At 47.3% G+C, this 13,642-nt stretch overlaps 1 protein-coding gene across 1 annotated transcript in view; it reads right to left on the reverse strand.

Moving 5' to 3' along the window:
- Positions 1-4,390: 4,390 nt before the first annotated feature.
- Positions 4,391-13,642, reverse strand: part of LOC100549888 (phosphatidylinositol 3-kinase regulatory subunit gamma) — a 31,563-nt gene continuing 22,311 nt past the window's right edge. Inside the window, exons 8-10 of the mRNA XM_010716171.3 lie at positions 13,275-13,349; positions 12,732-12,902; positions 4,391-11,292 (exon numbers count right to left, since the gene is read on the reverse strand). Coding sequence (XP_010714473.1) covers positions 11,091-11,292; positions 12,732-12,902; positions 13,275-13,349 — 448 coding nt within the window. The 3' untranslated portion in view covers positions 4,391-11,090. The remainder of the gene's footprint in view (positions 11,293-12,731; positions 12,903-13,274; positions 13,350-13,642) is intronic.

The following is a 13,642-nucleotide window of genomic DNA, read 5'->3' on the forward strand; positions in this document are numbered from 1 at the left end:
TTCTCTTGCTGGCCTTGAAGGATAATGCTGTACTTCTGGTGGGAGGTTGTTCAGCAGTGTGCGTTGTGTTGGTACCATATCAGGTGGCTGTGGGAGCACCCCAGGTGGGCCCCGCCGCGCCGCCTCGCTCAGCACTTAGATAAGAGGAAGTGTGGAATCTCTGTGTTCTTAGAAACTTGAACAATTGCCACATAATAGCGGTGCAATAATTTTTATTCATGTTGTACCTGCATGTCGATGTTCAAATCCTCCTCCAAAATAAATTTTTTTTTTACATAAATTCAAAGTTGTGTTGCCCTCTTATTTCCTCACCCTGCAGAGCTGTGTGTGCTGTGGCACAGGGCTTATGTTGAGTTGGGCCGTGTTGGGCTGAGTTGGCTTGACCCAATGGAACTGAATGCTGACGGTGAGGGCTGTGACAGCTGGGCTGCCCCCGGTGCCACCTCTGCAGTAGTGAGGGTGGATGGGGACAGGGCTCAGGCACGTCCTCATGTTCCCAGCCCTGGAAACCCCCGGGGCTGCCCACAGCCGCCCCCACCTTCATCCCGTGCCAGCGGGCTTTGGATTTGAAACACTGATTAGGGCTGACCTCATATTCCAGAGCTTACTTCGCAGTCGCTAATGAAGGATTAAGAACGTTAAGCTAATTAGCAATCAGCAAACGAAGGCTCAGTCGGTGTTCTCAGCTTGGTGCGCTGTCAATGAAGCGGTCACCGGGTGGTGGGCACGAACCGCTCCTTGGGGGCTGGTGACACTGCTGGGGTGACAGAGTTCGTTGCTGCCACAGTCGAGCCAGGGCTGTAAAGGAAATAGGAACATGATATTTTCCACCTGAATTTCTCTGGAATTGGCTCCACCCCAGTGCCCGTGTTGCTCTGAGGCTGCGGTTGATGGGAAGCTCTGAGCTGGGGCTGGGGCTGCCCTTGGGATTTGGTGCTCGCTGCCATCTTGCGCTCTGCTTTGTGCTGCTGTGCTGTGCTCGCAGCCTGGGCACGCCATGATGGGCTGTTCTGAGCTGGCAAAGGGATAAAACTGTGTGAAAGGTAGAGATAATGGGCTCAGATCTACCCTGCTGCCATCAGCCCTGGTGACAGCCCCGTTGTCACATCTCTCTGCTCGTTAATCCCTGAGCTGTGCCTGTGTCAGCAGCTGCCCTGAACCTCCTCCTGCTGAGCTCAGCCGTGGGGCATCCCTGCTGCTGGTAGGGATTTGGGGTCTGCTTTGAGGTCTGATTGCTCCTGGGGATGTCAATAGGACCAGGCCCTGAACCACAGCCCTGCCTCTGCTCTCACTGTGAGGTAGGTGTGGATATGATGGGTGCTGGCATCCATCTTTACTCTTGTATCAGCCTCGTGTAGGGATGAGCCACTCACTCCTCCTAGGGGGACATCACCTGGTGAGGAGCACCTCGTGTTTCAGAAGCACCAACTCTTTCCTTTGGGGAAAAGCCCCTGGATGCTCTCTGGGCCCTGCGCATTTTTTCAGCAGCTGCAAGAGGGTCCCATCCAAAGCCAACATCCTCTGGGCCAGGAGGAGGAGGAGGAGGAGGTTGATCCTCAGCTGCCGGCTCACTCCAGACGCTGACTCTCTTTCTCCACGTCCCCTCCCATTCCCACTGGCAGCAGTGCAGCCGTGCTTCCTGCCGGAAAATATTCGGGATGTGGGCAGAGGGCTTCGCCCTGTTGGGGGGAGGGGGGGGAGTCCCATATGCACCCCATTGTATGGGTATGGGTGGGTTTGGGGTTTGGGGTGATGGCAGTTGGAGCCTTTGGGGCAAAGGCGCTGCACAGCCCCGTGGGCTTTGAGTGCCCACAGCCCTCTTGGGGGATCTGGCTCTGATCCCAGCTGTGAGAAATTCCTCCTAGAAATTACAAGCGTGAAGGAAAATTACGCCAACTCGAAGGAGGAAGAAAAAAAATAAGTGTGACACAGCGAGAGAAGAAAACAGCCCCAGCCCCACGATCAAAGCCCCGCGCAGCTGGAAGCGCTCCGGCAGGAATATTCCCGGCTGTGTTTGCCCAGTGGCAGTGAAAGGCCGCTTTGTTCTCGGCCTCGCCTTCGCCCCCATGGGATCGGTCCTCTGGGGCCAACATCGCTGCCGGGTGCCGCAGGTGCGGGGTGCTGCTCTCATTGATGCTTCGGTCCCCACAGCCAACCCCGAAGGATGTGTGTCCCAGTGCCCTGCTGTCCCTGTTCGCCCCCTCTTCCTCACCTCGATTTTCCTGACTCTCCCAAACTTCAGGCCAAAGTTATGTGCTTTTCTAGGTTTTTTTGTTTGTTTGTTTTTGTTTTTTTTTTAAAGAGCTATTTTTGTTGCCTGGGCCTGTTTCACAAGGTACACCGCTCCACGGAAGAGGAATTTCCCTCTGATAGCTTCTTCCAGGCATAGGGTTGCATGGGCTACGCTTTGTTGGAACAGCTCCATCTGGACAAAGGTCCTCCTGACCAAATCCTAGGGATCTGAGATCCTGCATCCTCCAAGTTCCACGTCCCAAGGTCCCAAATCTCCTGGATCCTGCATCCTCCAGACGCCATATCCCTGAGTCTCACATCCACCAAGTCCCCCATCCCCAGCTCTGGTGCCCAGGGCACAAGGACTCTCAGGCCAAGCTCCAGCCCTCTAGCATCTCCCATGGGGTCAACTGAAGTCCCCCCCCCACGCCATTAAGGCATTCCCTCTGCCGGTTTTGGGCTGGGAAGGTTGGCTCTGGCTGAGTCCCAGCCCGGAAATCTCGGCTGGGCTTTGGCTCAGTGTGGCAGGGAAGGCTGCCGAGAACAGATCGGTCCTGTGCAAAAATGGGAACTGTGTTGTCGATGAAAAGTGCTTTCTTTGGGTAGGATGTTTGTGTTTCCGTTGGCTCGGCAGCGGCAGGAGTGTGCACAGCACCTGCCCAGGGCAGCGGGCTCTGCTTGCTGCGCACCACAGCCCCTCGAGCTGTTAGATTGGGAAGAGGTGGGGGAAGAGCCCCGGAGCTCCCCATCCAACTCCTGATCCCCTTCTGGTTGGTTCTGTTTGCAGCAGCCCGTGGGAGAAAACTGGGAACAAGGGGTGGGCTTGGCCCTGTTGATTGGGAGTGGTGTGAAGCTGGGGGCTCAGTTACTCAATTCCATACATCCATATTTCCATTCCAGCTGTGTGTGAGGGTGTTTGTGATGCCCACTGTGCGCTGCTCCCATGCCATGCGTGGGCTCCAGGCTCAGCACCAGCTCTGCCTCCTGGTCCCCTGCCCTGAGCTGAGAGCTGGGAGCATAGAGGGAACACAGAGCAGCTCGGTTGTGGCAACAAACTGTGGCTTTCAAAGCAAACCCTGATGGTTTGAGCTTAACCCCGATGGGCTGAACCAAATCCTGATGGTTTGAACCAATTCCTGAAGGTCTGAGCCAAATCCCAGTATTTGTATCAGGCTGTTGGCTGGAGAAGGGCCGTCTATTGACAAATTTGTTTTCAGCCTTCTTTTCCCCACAGGGGAGAGCCTTGCCATTAATCTGTCATTGCACTGGTCCCAACCCTGGGGGGACATCCTGTGTCAGCATCCTGTGACCATCTGTCTGTCCATCTGTCTGTCTGTCCGACCCTCCATCCCACGCCCCTGCCCTGCAGGGCCCCGTGCCCCCGGCTCCTGCCTGCTCTCAGGGTGAAGCCAGGGACCTGCAGGAAGCGCCGCGGTGCTGCTGGGGATGGAAAAACCCCAGGATCTGCCCTTTCTCCGGGTGCTGTTTTTCTTTCCATCCACTCAGCACAGCCGCTTGGAAATTTCCTATGCTGGCTCCTGGCTGCAATGTTTTCCTAAATGAAACGACGCGCCTGGCGAAGCCCTGAGAAATGATTCGCCCATCAGTGACTTACATCCTTCCCGCAATGCTGCCTTGTTAGCCCTTATAAAATAAAATAAAACAACAAAATAAAGCAGAGATTCCCCAAGAACGCCTTGTACTTCTCCTCGGTGTTTCCCATGACTTGTGCCCCTCGCTGCCCTCCAGCCCCTTCTGGTGCTTGTTCCCCCGACACAGAGCTGATGAAGCGCAGAAATGCTGACTCAGTGGTCAGAAAGGCTTACTCAGCGCTTCAGAAAAATGCCAGCACGGCATTTTTAGGAAATGGTTGACTCAGCTGTCAGTAAAAATGCTGAGTCATGGGCTCAAAGAAACCCTGAGGAAGCAGTCCGCAAACCGTTCATGCACCCGGATGTACAGGGCCAGCCACTGAGCCCTCAGCTGCTCAGGCTTCTTTTGTTTGTCACCAGGTTTGTCCCCATGTCCCCCACGGGGGCAATGCAGGGTGGAACCCAGCTCATTCCCAGCAGATTGGCTCTGCAGCCCGTCCTGTCCAAGGGAGCCCCAGCAGCACAGCGTGCAGACATGAGCACAGCCAACAGCACCACATCCCAACCACGCTGCATTTCTGCATTTATTAGAAACAGCCGTCAGTACATCCTTCTAAAACATTACATGTCAATGTGCTTTATTGCAATTCTTTATTGCATTTTGATCTAGAGCAAGTAGGCCCAGGATGCTTAGTGTCTGGGATTTAAAAGCCCAACCATCTATTAAAAGAAAGTACAGCAAAATCGTAACACATCTGGTGACAAGTACAGTGTTGCATTACTGATCTAGAAACTACAGTATGACTTGTCCGAAAACACTAACATACAATTGGTTTCCTTATGAAGCAGTTTGTTTCTTTTTTAAAGTTAAACTACATGAATTCCTTTTTTTTTTCTTTTTCTTTTTTTCTTTTTCTTTTTTTTTAACTTACACCATAAACGACAGAAGAACAGGTTTTACACAAAGAACAAACAAGAGTACCAAAGTTACATGCTGGAATTCATACGGAAAGAAAATAAGTCGTCAGCTTCTGGGGAAGCAGGTTCCTAACAGAGGCGGTTTCCCTTAAAGAAAATCGAAGTCAAATAATAATGAGAAAGGATTAAAGCGAAGGCTGCACCAAGGAGTGCTGCTGCTGCAGCCCCACGCCCCGCACACAAAGCGCCGGTGCCCCTCGTGGGAGCACGGAGGGTTTCCTTCCCCAAACCTTTGCTTTTGCAGGATTTCAGTGCTGCGTCCCAGAGTGCACAACTGGAACCCACATTCAGTTCAGCTTACAAACAGAGGAACTCCCCCCAGGAAACCCATCCTGCGGGATTTCAGAAGCACGGATTGGAGGTGGTCAGGACCAGCTCCTTGTCATTTATGGAAATAAGCCCAGCTTTGCCCAAGCAGGATGTGCTAGCGGTGAGTTCTGCTTTAGTTTCCAAGGGGCAGTGCCACTTACAGCTAATGCATATCAATGTGTATGGGAATATATTTTACATATATCTATATACATACAGTACAGATACACACGCACACAAACGCACACACACAGATGATGCAGACCATTACAATCCCGTGGTGCAATTAACAGCCAGATATACAAAATTAACAGGTTTAGTCAAAACTATCTCTGCCTGACACTCAGGAACACAACTCAGCCCCAAACCCATCCACACAGCCGCATTGCAGCCAAGCCCTGGGGGCCCAAAGTCACAGCCTGGCCGCCCCTGGTGTTGCCATCACTGGACATGATCCTCTTTATCCAAACAATCCCAAAGCCCCTTCCCTGACCCGGTGCAGGGACAGCACTGCAGGGTTGGGGTAAGCAATCACCAGCCCTACGGAAGCGATACGGAACCGATGTTGGGGAAGGGTCAAATTAAAGCTGCTGTGTCGAACACTGATTCTTCAGCAGGATTTTTATTTTTTCCTCTGAAGCTCTCTTTATGTATTTGTAAAGGCAAATTTGTGAACAAATGCCGTCATAAAGCACGGTGACTCTATGCCAATAGCAAACAAACCTGCAAATTCTGCATCGGTTGTATGGAGCCAGCCCCAAAGACCGCACCTGCAGCACTGCCATCATCTAAACAGTTAACAGCCACGGTGCTATCTGCCCCTGTGAACAAACAGGAAGGAATTGAAAAGATTTCAAAAGAAATTTTTTCCCTTCCCGTTCGGTGGAAAATATTTCTGCCCACAGAATGCAAGATTCACAAAAATGTTGGCCAAACTTCCCCTAACCCCAGCAGAACGCGCTCCCTGCGCAGCACTCGGCTGGCCCAGCTGTACGGCCAGCCTTCCTTCGGGCCAGCAGCTCCACTCCCCGTTCTGGCAGCACGAGCTGTGCCAAAGGAAACCAGGGATCAGCGGCCGCGTTTCCTTCCAGAACAGAGGAGCAGTCCTTCAGAACTTCTATTAATTTCCTGACTGCTTCTTGCAGTGCACACGGAGGACAACAAAGTACCCCAAGCTTTCGGCCTGCGCTGCTGGAGTGGCTCTGCTCTGCATCTCCTCTTTCTTTCCTGGTTGAAGACAGAGCTCCCACACCAGCACCTGCTGCTGCGTCACAAGCAGAGAAGCTTTGGGATGCTGACCCTTCCCCTTTTTAAAGCTATTTCGGGGCCATTTGCATGCTAAATTGAAGTAAGTGTAACCCGCTCCCCTCCCTGCTTCGTTCTTTGGGAACGTATTTTGACTTTGCTGATTCAAAAGCAGATGTTGCAAATTAACAGAAGGAAACTATGCATACAAAAGTCTGACTTGAAAGATGATCCGAACAAAACAACCCCTGACCCATCCTAATGCTTTGTCAAACTGCATTTTGAACCTGTCTCACACCCCTCCCGCCCTACAAGCAGTACCTGTTTTATGTCTGCACAATGCAGCAAACATACGAGACTCACTAACATTTCAGATTTTTATTCCCTGTTAGTGTAACAAAAATAAAAAATAAACAAGACATTCAAAAACAGAAGAGAGATTGTTCAAGTACCAAATAAGGGGCTTTTCCAACCCGAAGCTGTGACACTCCTGCAGCAACTCTGCACTCAATCTGGGCTCGGGGACACGCAGCCCTCGCTCCCTGTCCTCTCCAAGTGCCACCCTGCATTTCCACAGTCCCCATTACAGTTGCCTGGCTTTGCAAAAGACAAACTTTGGTTTTTGCCTCGCTATGACTTGGATTCGGATATGATGAAGTATAAGCTCTTCTCTTGGACATGGCTTTCTGTTGCGGGACTCTTGCTTACACGAGTGTCAACGAGAAAAGAATCAGGCCCATCACATTAAATGGAAAACTTCTTGATGTTCTGCCACATCAAGAGAGACGAGTGTGGAAAGAGCGGTTTGTTTTTGGCAAGAGACAGAAGGCTGTACTGGATCTACACTCTGGATTGCAACTACCCAGCAGTGCAAAGCAGCTGAGAATTATAACAACACCCAACACAATAGGAGCCCTGAATGTGGAACATCCCAGCGGGGGTGGGCACAGGCTGCTCCTGCTCCACACACCCTGAGATGAACCTCTGCTCCTGGGTTGGTTACTTCCATTCTAAGATTACTCGCAACCAGTATAGAAATGAGTGGGAAAAGATCATAACTTACTAACTTCAAAAACATGGCACTCTTGGCTGACGCAACGGGGCCAATGGCAACTGTGGAAGTCGGCCTGATTTCCCATCCATCCGAATACAAAATACTGAATCACCCCTGATCCCTGCAAATATACTTCAAAACAGATTAGAAGAAACTGTGCATATCAGAGTTTCAACGTTCCCACCCCACCCCGCCCCCATTTAACACTGTGCAAAAGTTATTTATTTAACCCTACATATATATTTAATACAACATGGGTCAATGAAATCAATACTCCTCGGACTGCAGCCCAACACGAAGCTGCTGCCACACCAGTGAGACCTTCCCCTCCTTCCTCCTGACATTTTGACTCTTGAAACCAAAGCTTTCTTGCATTTTACTGCTTTAAAAGAACTCGAGTTCCTTTGTTTTGCCTTTATGTTCACATTTCCTGTATTTGTTTTAGGCTTAACAGCTGTTCTATTGTATGAGGGTGTAATTCCGTACCTCACTGGCTCAGTTCTGATTTCTCAGCCACGCAAGTTCACAACTACTGGATGCAATGGTTTGTCTCCCCGGTCCAATGCTGCTGAGCAAACAGAAGCAGGCTGAGGGCACAAAGGCAGCAGGACCAAGCCCTTGCTCAGCTGATGGTGGCAGCTCCCTGTGCCAGCTGGTTCGTACCCATTTTTTCACTTGCCATACGAGTGCAAATTTGATGCGAAAAGAATCTGTGCAATGACACGTGAGGGTCACAGGGCACTTATGCCAGCAGCGTGGCTTCAGGTGCCTAAAGCAAATACAAAAAGACAAAGTGGCAAAACATAGGGAGGAGCTGAATACAAGCAGCACAGCCTTGATCTGCCCACAGACCTCTTCCAAAGGTTTGGGCCAAAGAGAATTTCAAAGAATGCTTCGAGATGGCTTTCGGCTCTGAGCACAGCGTTCACAGCAAAGGCATCACCTGTGATTAGCAAAGAGATCTCTGAGAGGGACGAGCCAGCATCTGAACTTGCTCACACCACTGCAAAGCCAAGATCCTGCCAGAGACGCCAGTGGGATTACACGGTATTTGCGTTGGCATGGCCGGGGAAGCCTGGACCAAGACCTCACAGGATCAGTGAGATTCCACTACAGGGAAACTTCAGACAACCCCACTTTTCTACCCTGCTGCTGTCAGTACTGAGAGGGTGTGCCAGGACTTCAGGGCTGAAAGCAGACCCGTGCTTTTTTAAAACAAAACCAAGCCCAAGCGCTGTGTAATAAGGTAGCAGATGTCCTTTGGACAAAAACAGGGATGAGAATTACTTGTCTCACCAGCTCTGAATGGTAACGCTGTAAGAGGAGAGCCCAGAGATCACAGGGGCACAGAAAACACTCACAAACTCCTCTAGCAAAGATTTTTCCACAGGAATGAGGCACACCTGGCTATCATTTGTGCCTTTGAATTGATTTCCCTCGCAATGCATTTGGACTGAATCCAGCACTGAGTGAATGTCAGATGCACAAGAGGTGTGAGAACGACGGCTCTACAGCTACCAGATTAGAACTAATTACCCAAGAGGTGGGGCAAGGCTCTTTAAAAAGAAAAATTTTTACATCCATACACAACAGAGGATTCCATTCCAGATTTTTACACAGAGCAAAGGCTACATTAGCTTTTTTCCTTCTCTTGGGGAAGTGGGACAGGAGGAACACAAGCGCAGACATGGGACGCGTTGATATAACAGCTTACATGAACTTTCTTCTCTGTTTCCCAGCTTTGGTTGTCTCCTAACGTTTCATTGAATTAGAAAAGTGGAATCTACAGGATTCTTTGCCAGAAGATTACACTCTCTGGCTGATTAGAAAGTGCCTGGGACGCATCAGGGTCATCAGTGCAAAATAAAACATCTCACGGGCACTCCAGGCAACCAGACTGCCTTCCTTGCAACGGCTGTCAGTGCTTCAGACTCGTCATTTCCCTGCTTGCAAATTCACAACATTCAGTTAAATAATACTTCTCGTGTAAACATTAAATATCAACAGGCCTGGCATTCCTCCCCACGCATTACAGAAAACCCACATTTAAACAGGAAATCAGCCACAGGGTCAGAAACAGGTCTACAGCATTCCCAGATCTGCATGACTGTCTGCTTCCTGCCCTGTACAATGGGTGCATTTCAAGGGAACCATTTCCAGTAATAGGAACAAAAGTAACTTTCAAGGTTGCACACTAAACAATTAATTTGCCGGTTATGCTTTGATGCCAAATGGCTCAGTTTGCCAAACTTAGCTCTTTTTCATTTTAGAAGCTTAAGGAATGGAAATAAGCTGCTTTGTATGGTGTCCAAGGAGGGGATTTATTGGATGATTGCTACACTTGACAAAGCCCAGGACTACCTTCTCCAGTATTTGACAGCAGCCTTTGCCAAACGATGGTACCAGACACGCAATAACTGAAGAGTACATCTCCCTTCCCTTCTCGTGTTTTGCCCAGTGTCCAAAATAACTAAGAGGGAATTTCATTATACCACTGTAAAAATCTTGCTTGGCAGCAGTGGTGCAAAAGTTCAGAATCTAGCTTGCCAATTATAATTAGCATGCTCACTTCTATACAGACCTAAGTGGCTACTCCTCAAGAAATCACTTGGTACAATAAGCCATCCAGAAGCATGAGATTGCACCTGCCTCTTCTATATCAAAACCAAGCATTACAAGAGTCTGTCATTGTTCAGCAAGAGAACTGCAACATGTGAGTGCAAGCTTCATTCTAGTTTACATTCTGAAGCACTTATCTTTAACAATAGAAAACAGAATCCCAAGCTGAGGAGTGGGAGGAAGGGAGGGGTGAAAAAAGAGAGGAGTGAGCAGTTACATCAGATCAGACAAATTTAGTGTTTTGAAGCCACACAACATTTTAGCTTTTCCTTTTATTTGTTTCAAGTTTTGGTGTAGAAATTATGTGCGGATGCTAACGCAACCTTCCCCGTAAGTGCTCAATCTAGCAATAAAGTTTTGGTGTGTTCAATTTGGTTATAAATGTTTCCTTTAAGTGAAGACCTGTAGTGCCATTGAAACCAAAACTTCATCACTGTTGGCAAAAAAATAAAGCGACTTTTCTTTACAAGCATTTTCCATTTAAATAAAAACCTGAAGCTTTCCCGTTATTCCTTTGGTCTTCTCTCACCAAATTCCATGCTACCTCAAGACAAGCCCTCTTCGGAAGTTCGTCTGAATCGCAGTGAAGCTGCTAAAATTAACAGAGAAGAATTGCCGTGGTAGAGTTTCCTCCCTAGTTTCTTGGGAGTTTAAGACTGAAAGACATTACTGATGCCTCAAACAGAGGCTTCAAATTGTCTCTACTAGAACAAGAGAAAACAAACTCCAATTAGAAGTTCCACTGAAGGTGCCTGGCCAAAAATCATCTCCAGAAAACAATGTTTTGCTTCCAGTATTTTTGTATGGGTTTTGTTGAGTCTATTCCCCTCATAAGGAAACAAAAGTATCAGTGTAAAAGCACAGCTGAGCTTTTAAGGTAGCACCAGGACACCTACACCCAAGTTGTCGTCTTGTTGCTGCTAGGCCTCTTTTTGATTCACATTCACAGAATCACTTCTTGTGCAAAACAAGCAGTCTAAGGAGAAAGAATGCCCTCCAAGTTCTAATAAAAATTGTAGAAAAGAATCCAAGATAGCCAACACTTTCCTTCTCCCCAAAATTTATCTGCAAAGAGAAGGGGGCATCTGTGCGTAGACAGGGTAGGCAAGCCTGACATTGAGGGAATCGTTGTGTTGAACAAGGGATGTCTGCTGGTAATGAAGAACCAAATCTTTAAGTGTGCTGTACAGGTTATATGGTTCTGCAAACCCATAACCTCTTGGAGTGCTGTAGATCACACAGTGTTTCACTTCTCCATCAGCTCTGCAAGGAAAGAAAACAGGAGAGCTTGACATCAAAGAACAAACCCGAAGTGACAGTCTATTAACAATTAACTAATGCAGCAACACTGCCAGTCACTAAATTACATAATGGAGGACTCAGTAGATGCAAGCAGAGGAGATTAATAGTCTGCAAAGAAACAGTGCTTCAGGGCGTGTGATTAAATACTCTTGCATAATAATCCACCTAAGAAGCCTCTTCTATCCCAACAGCACGATTCCCTCCTGCATTGTTCCCCAAGCATTTCTTGGAGAAAAAAAGTCAAGAGTTTAACCAAGAAGACAAGCACCTGAAATCTGCAAACACAAACTCAGCTTTTTTGGAATCCTTTCCATTAAGTAAGTGCACAAGCCAAAACCCACATGTTCTTACTCTATTCCTACAGAATATTTCATGAAATACAGCTCTAATTTTCAGTGTGCATTTTCTAATGTTGAGCATGGCATAGGTTCAAGTTGGTTCATTATCTGAAGTCATAGCTACAGAGTCCCTAACTTGGCAATGCACTTACTGTAACACTGTATTTCCAAGGCTGCTAGAATAACTCATCTGCCAAAAAGATCAAGTATTATGTAATCCCTGTACTGAAGCCTTTTACAATCCAAGTCACATGTAGGAACAGGTTATGTTAAGCCATTCCTTTGCTATTGTGCAGTATGATACCAACCAAGTGAAAGTATCTGATGTCACTTCATTGACTGTGACAAACAGGTATCTTGAACATAGCAGATACTACAGTCTTCGGTTACCTTGAGGTGATATACCTTCACATATTCATTTCCCAGACTTGCTTTCAGATGCAATTAACCTCACGTGAAATAAATCAGTGAAAGCCATTTTGCACTCGAGAACAGGCTTGAAGGATTTTTAGATAATGGAATCAGAGTTTTTCTGACCTCCATTACACCAGCATAAAACAAAGTGAAACACAAGAAATCAATGCAAGGCTGTGTGAATGTCAAAAATTACTGCTCACAAATTATGCCTCCTCTGAAGCATCACTGTTATCTTAAGCACAGAAGAGAAAGCACCTCAAATTTGGCATGTCTAACAATGAGAACAGAAGACGTTGCAGCTTTACAGTCTCATTTTGATTCTTCTCATGTATTCCTTGGCAGGGAAGAATATTGGAGAATTTGGCCTTGATTTGCTTATGACTGTACAGCTTCAAGCCAGGATGCTTCAAAATTTTTTTACTGGTAATTGTGGGGACTGAAGAGACAGCTTGGACTACAGTTACTGCACTTTGAAAACAGATTTCTGCAACAAAGCTTTTACCATGCTAGACTGCCTGCAAACAAACAAAAGGCAACGCATTTCAATGGTAGGTGTAGGATATGCCTAGCTTTTGTTCTCCTGAATAAAGAACTGTTGTAGAGATTCACAAATTGAACAGTAATAACAAAAAGAAAATAACTTACACCACAGAACAAGCATAACATCCTTTCTTGCTACTCTCTCGAATTAAAAATGCTCCATCAGGTTTCCCACAGAGCAAGTCTTCTGCTTGGATGCGGTTGAGATCCCCAACAAACCAAGTTTTCTCATCATGATGTGGCAGGTTTTCCTCTTCTTCATTCACAAAATAAGTGCTGAGGGAGAGTAAGTTTGTTAACTGAGCCAGCACTTAGTGAAGAGTTAAAAAAAGCTCAAGTGATTTTTGCAGAAATATTTAAGAAAACCTCACAAAAATAGGGAGTTCAGATTCTTAACAGTCATTTGATATCTGCTGACAGCCCTTAATATTACAAGTTTCAACTTAGTACTTAATTGTTCCAATTCAGATGTAATCCTAAACGTTTCAGCAGACTTGCTGCCTCAAGTGACATGCAGCTCCCTACCGAATTCCTTCCTTTGTTTGCACTCCTCCACTTAGAAATTGGTGCTTTGTATTACCACCCTCCACAGAAGGCATCGTTTATCAATGGAACGCTTCTCAGTAAATCCTTATGCATGACACTTACTCATCAATATTTTCATTTTTGATCCCCAGCCAGTCGTTTATCCGCTTCTGCCTCACCCCTTTGTGATTGAGCCATCTGCCAGAAGAAGAGGACATCAGTATGTTACTTCAGAGTATGCATGGGGGTTTTCACACTGAGCAAGCTTAAGTTCAGACACAAAATCCCACAAATAAACACTTTATAGCTTCGTTTGCTCTCCATTAGCAAAAGACACAGAAGGACCATAGATTTCATAAGCATGCTTCTGCTTCCTTGCATAATCTTCTGCAATGCCCTCTTTTCTGGTAAAGTACCTTAGCACTCATGGAACTTTAGTTAAGAAAAGAAAATATAATTCACATTACCCTGATGAAAACAGTCATTAATCA

This window comes from Meleagris gallopavo, chromosome 10, assembly GCF_000146605.3.
Source record: "Meleagris gallopavo isolate NT-WF06-2002-E0010 breed Aviagen turkey brand Nicholas breeding stock chromosome 10, Turkey_5.1, whole genome shotgun sequence".
NCBI lineage: Eukaryota > Metazoa > Chordata > Aves > Galliformes > Phasianidae > Meleagris > Meleagris gallopavo.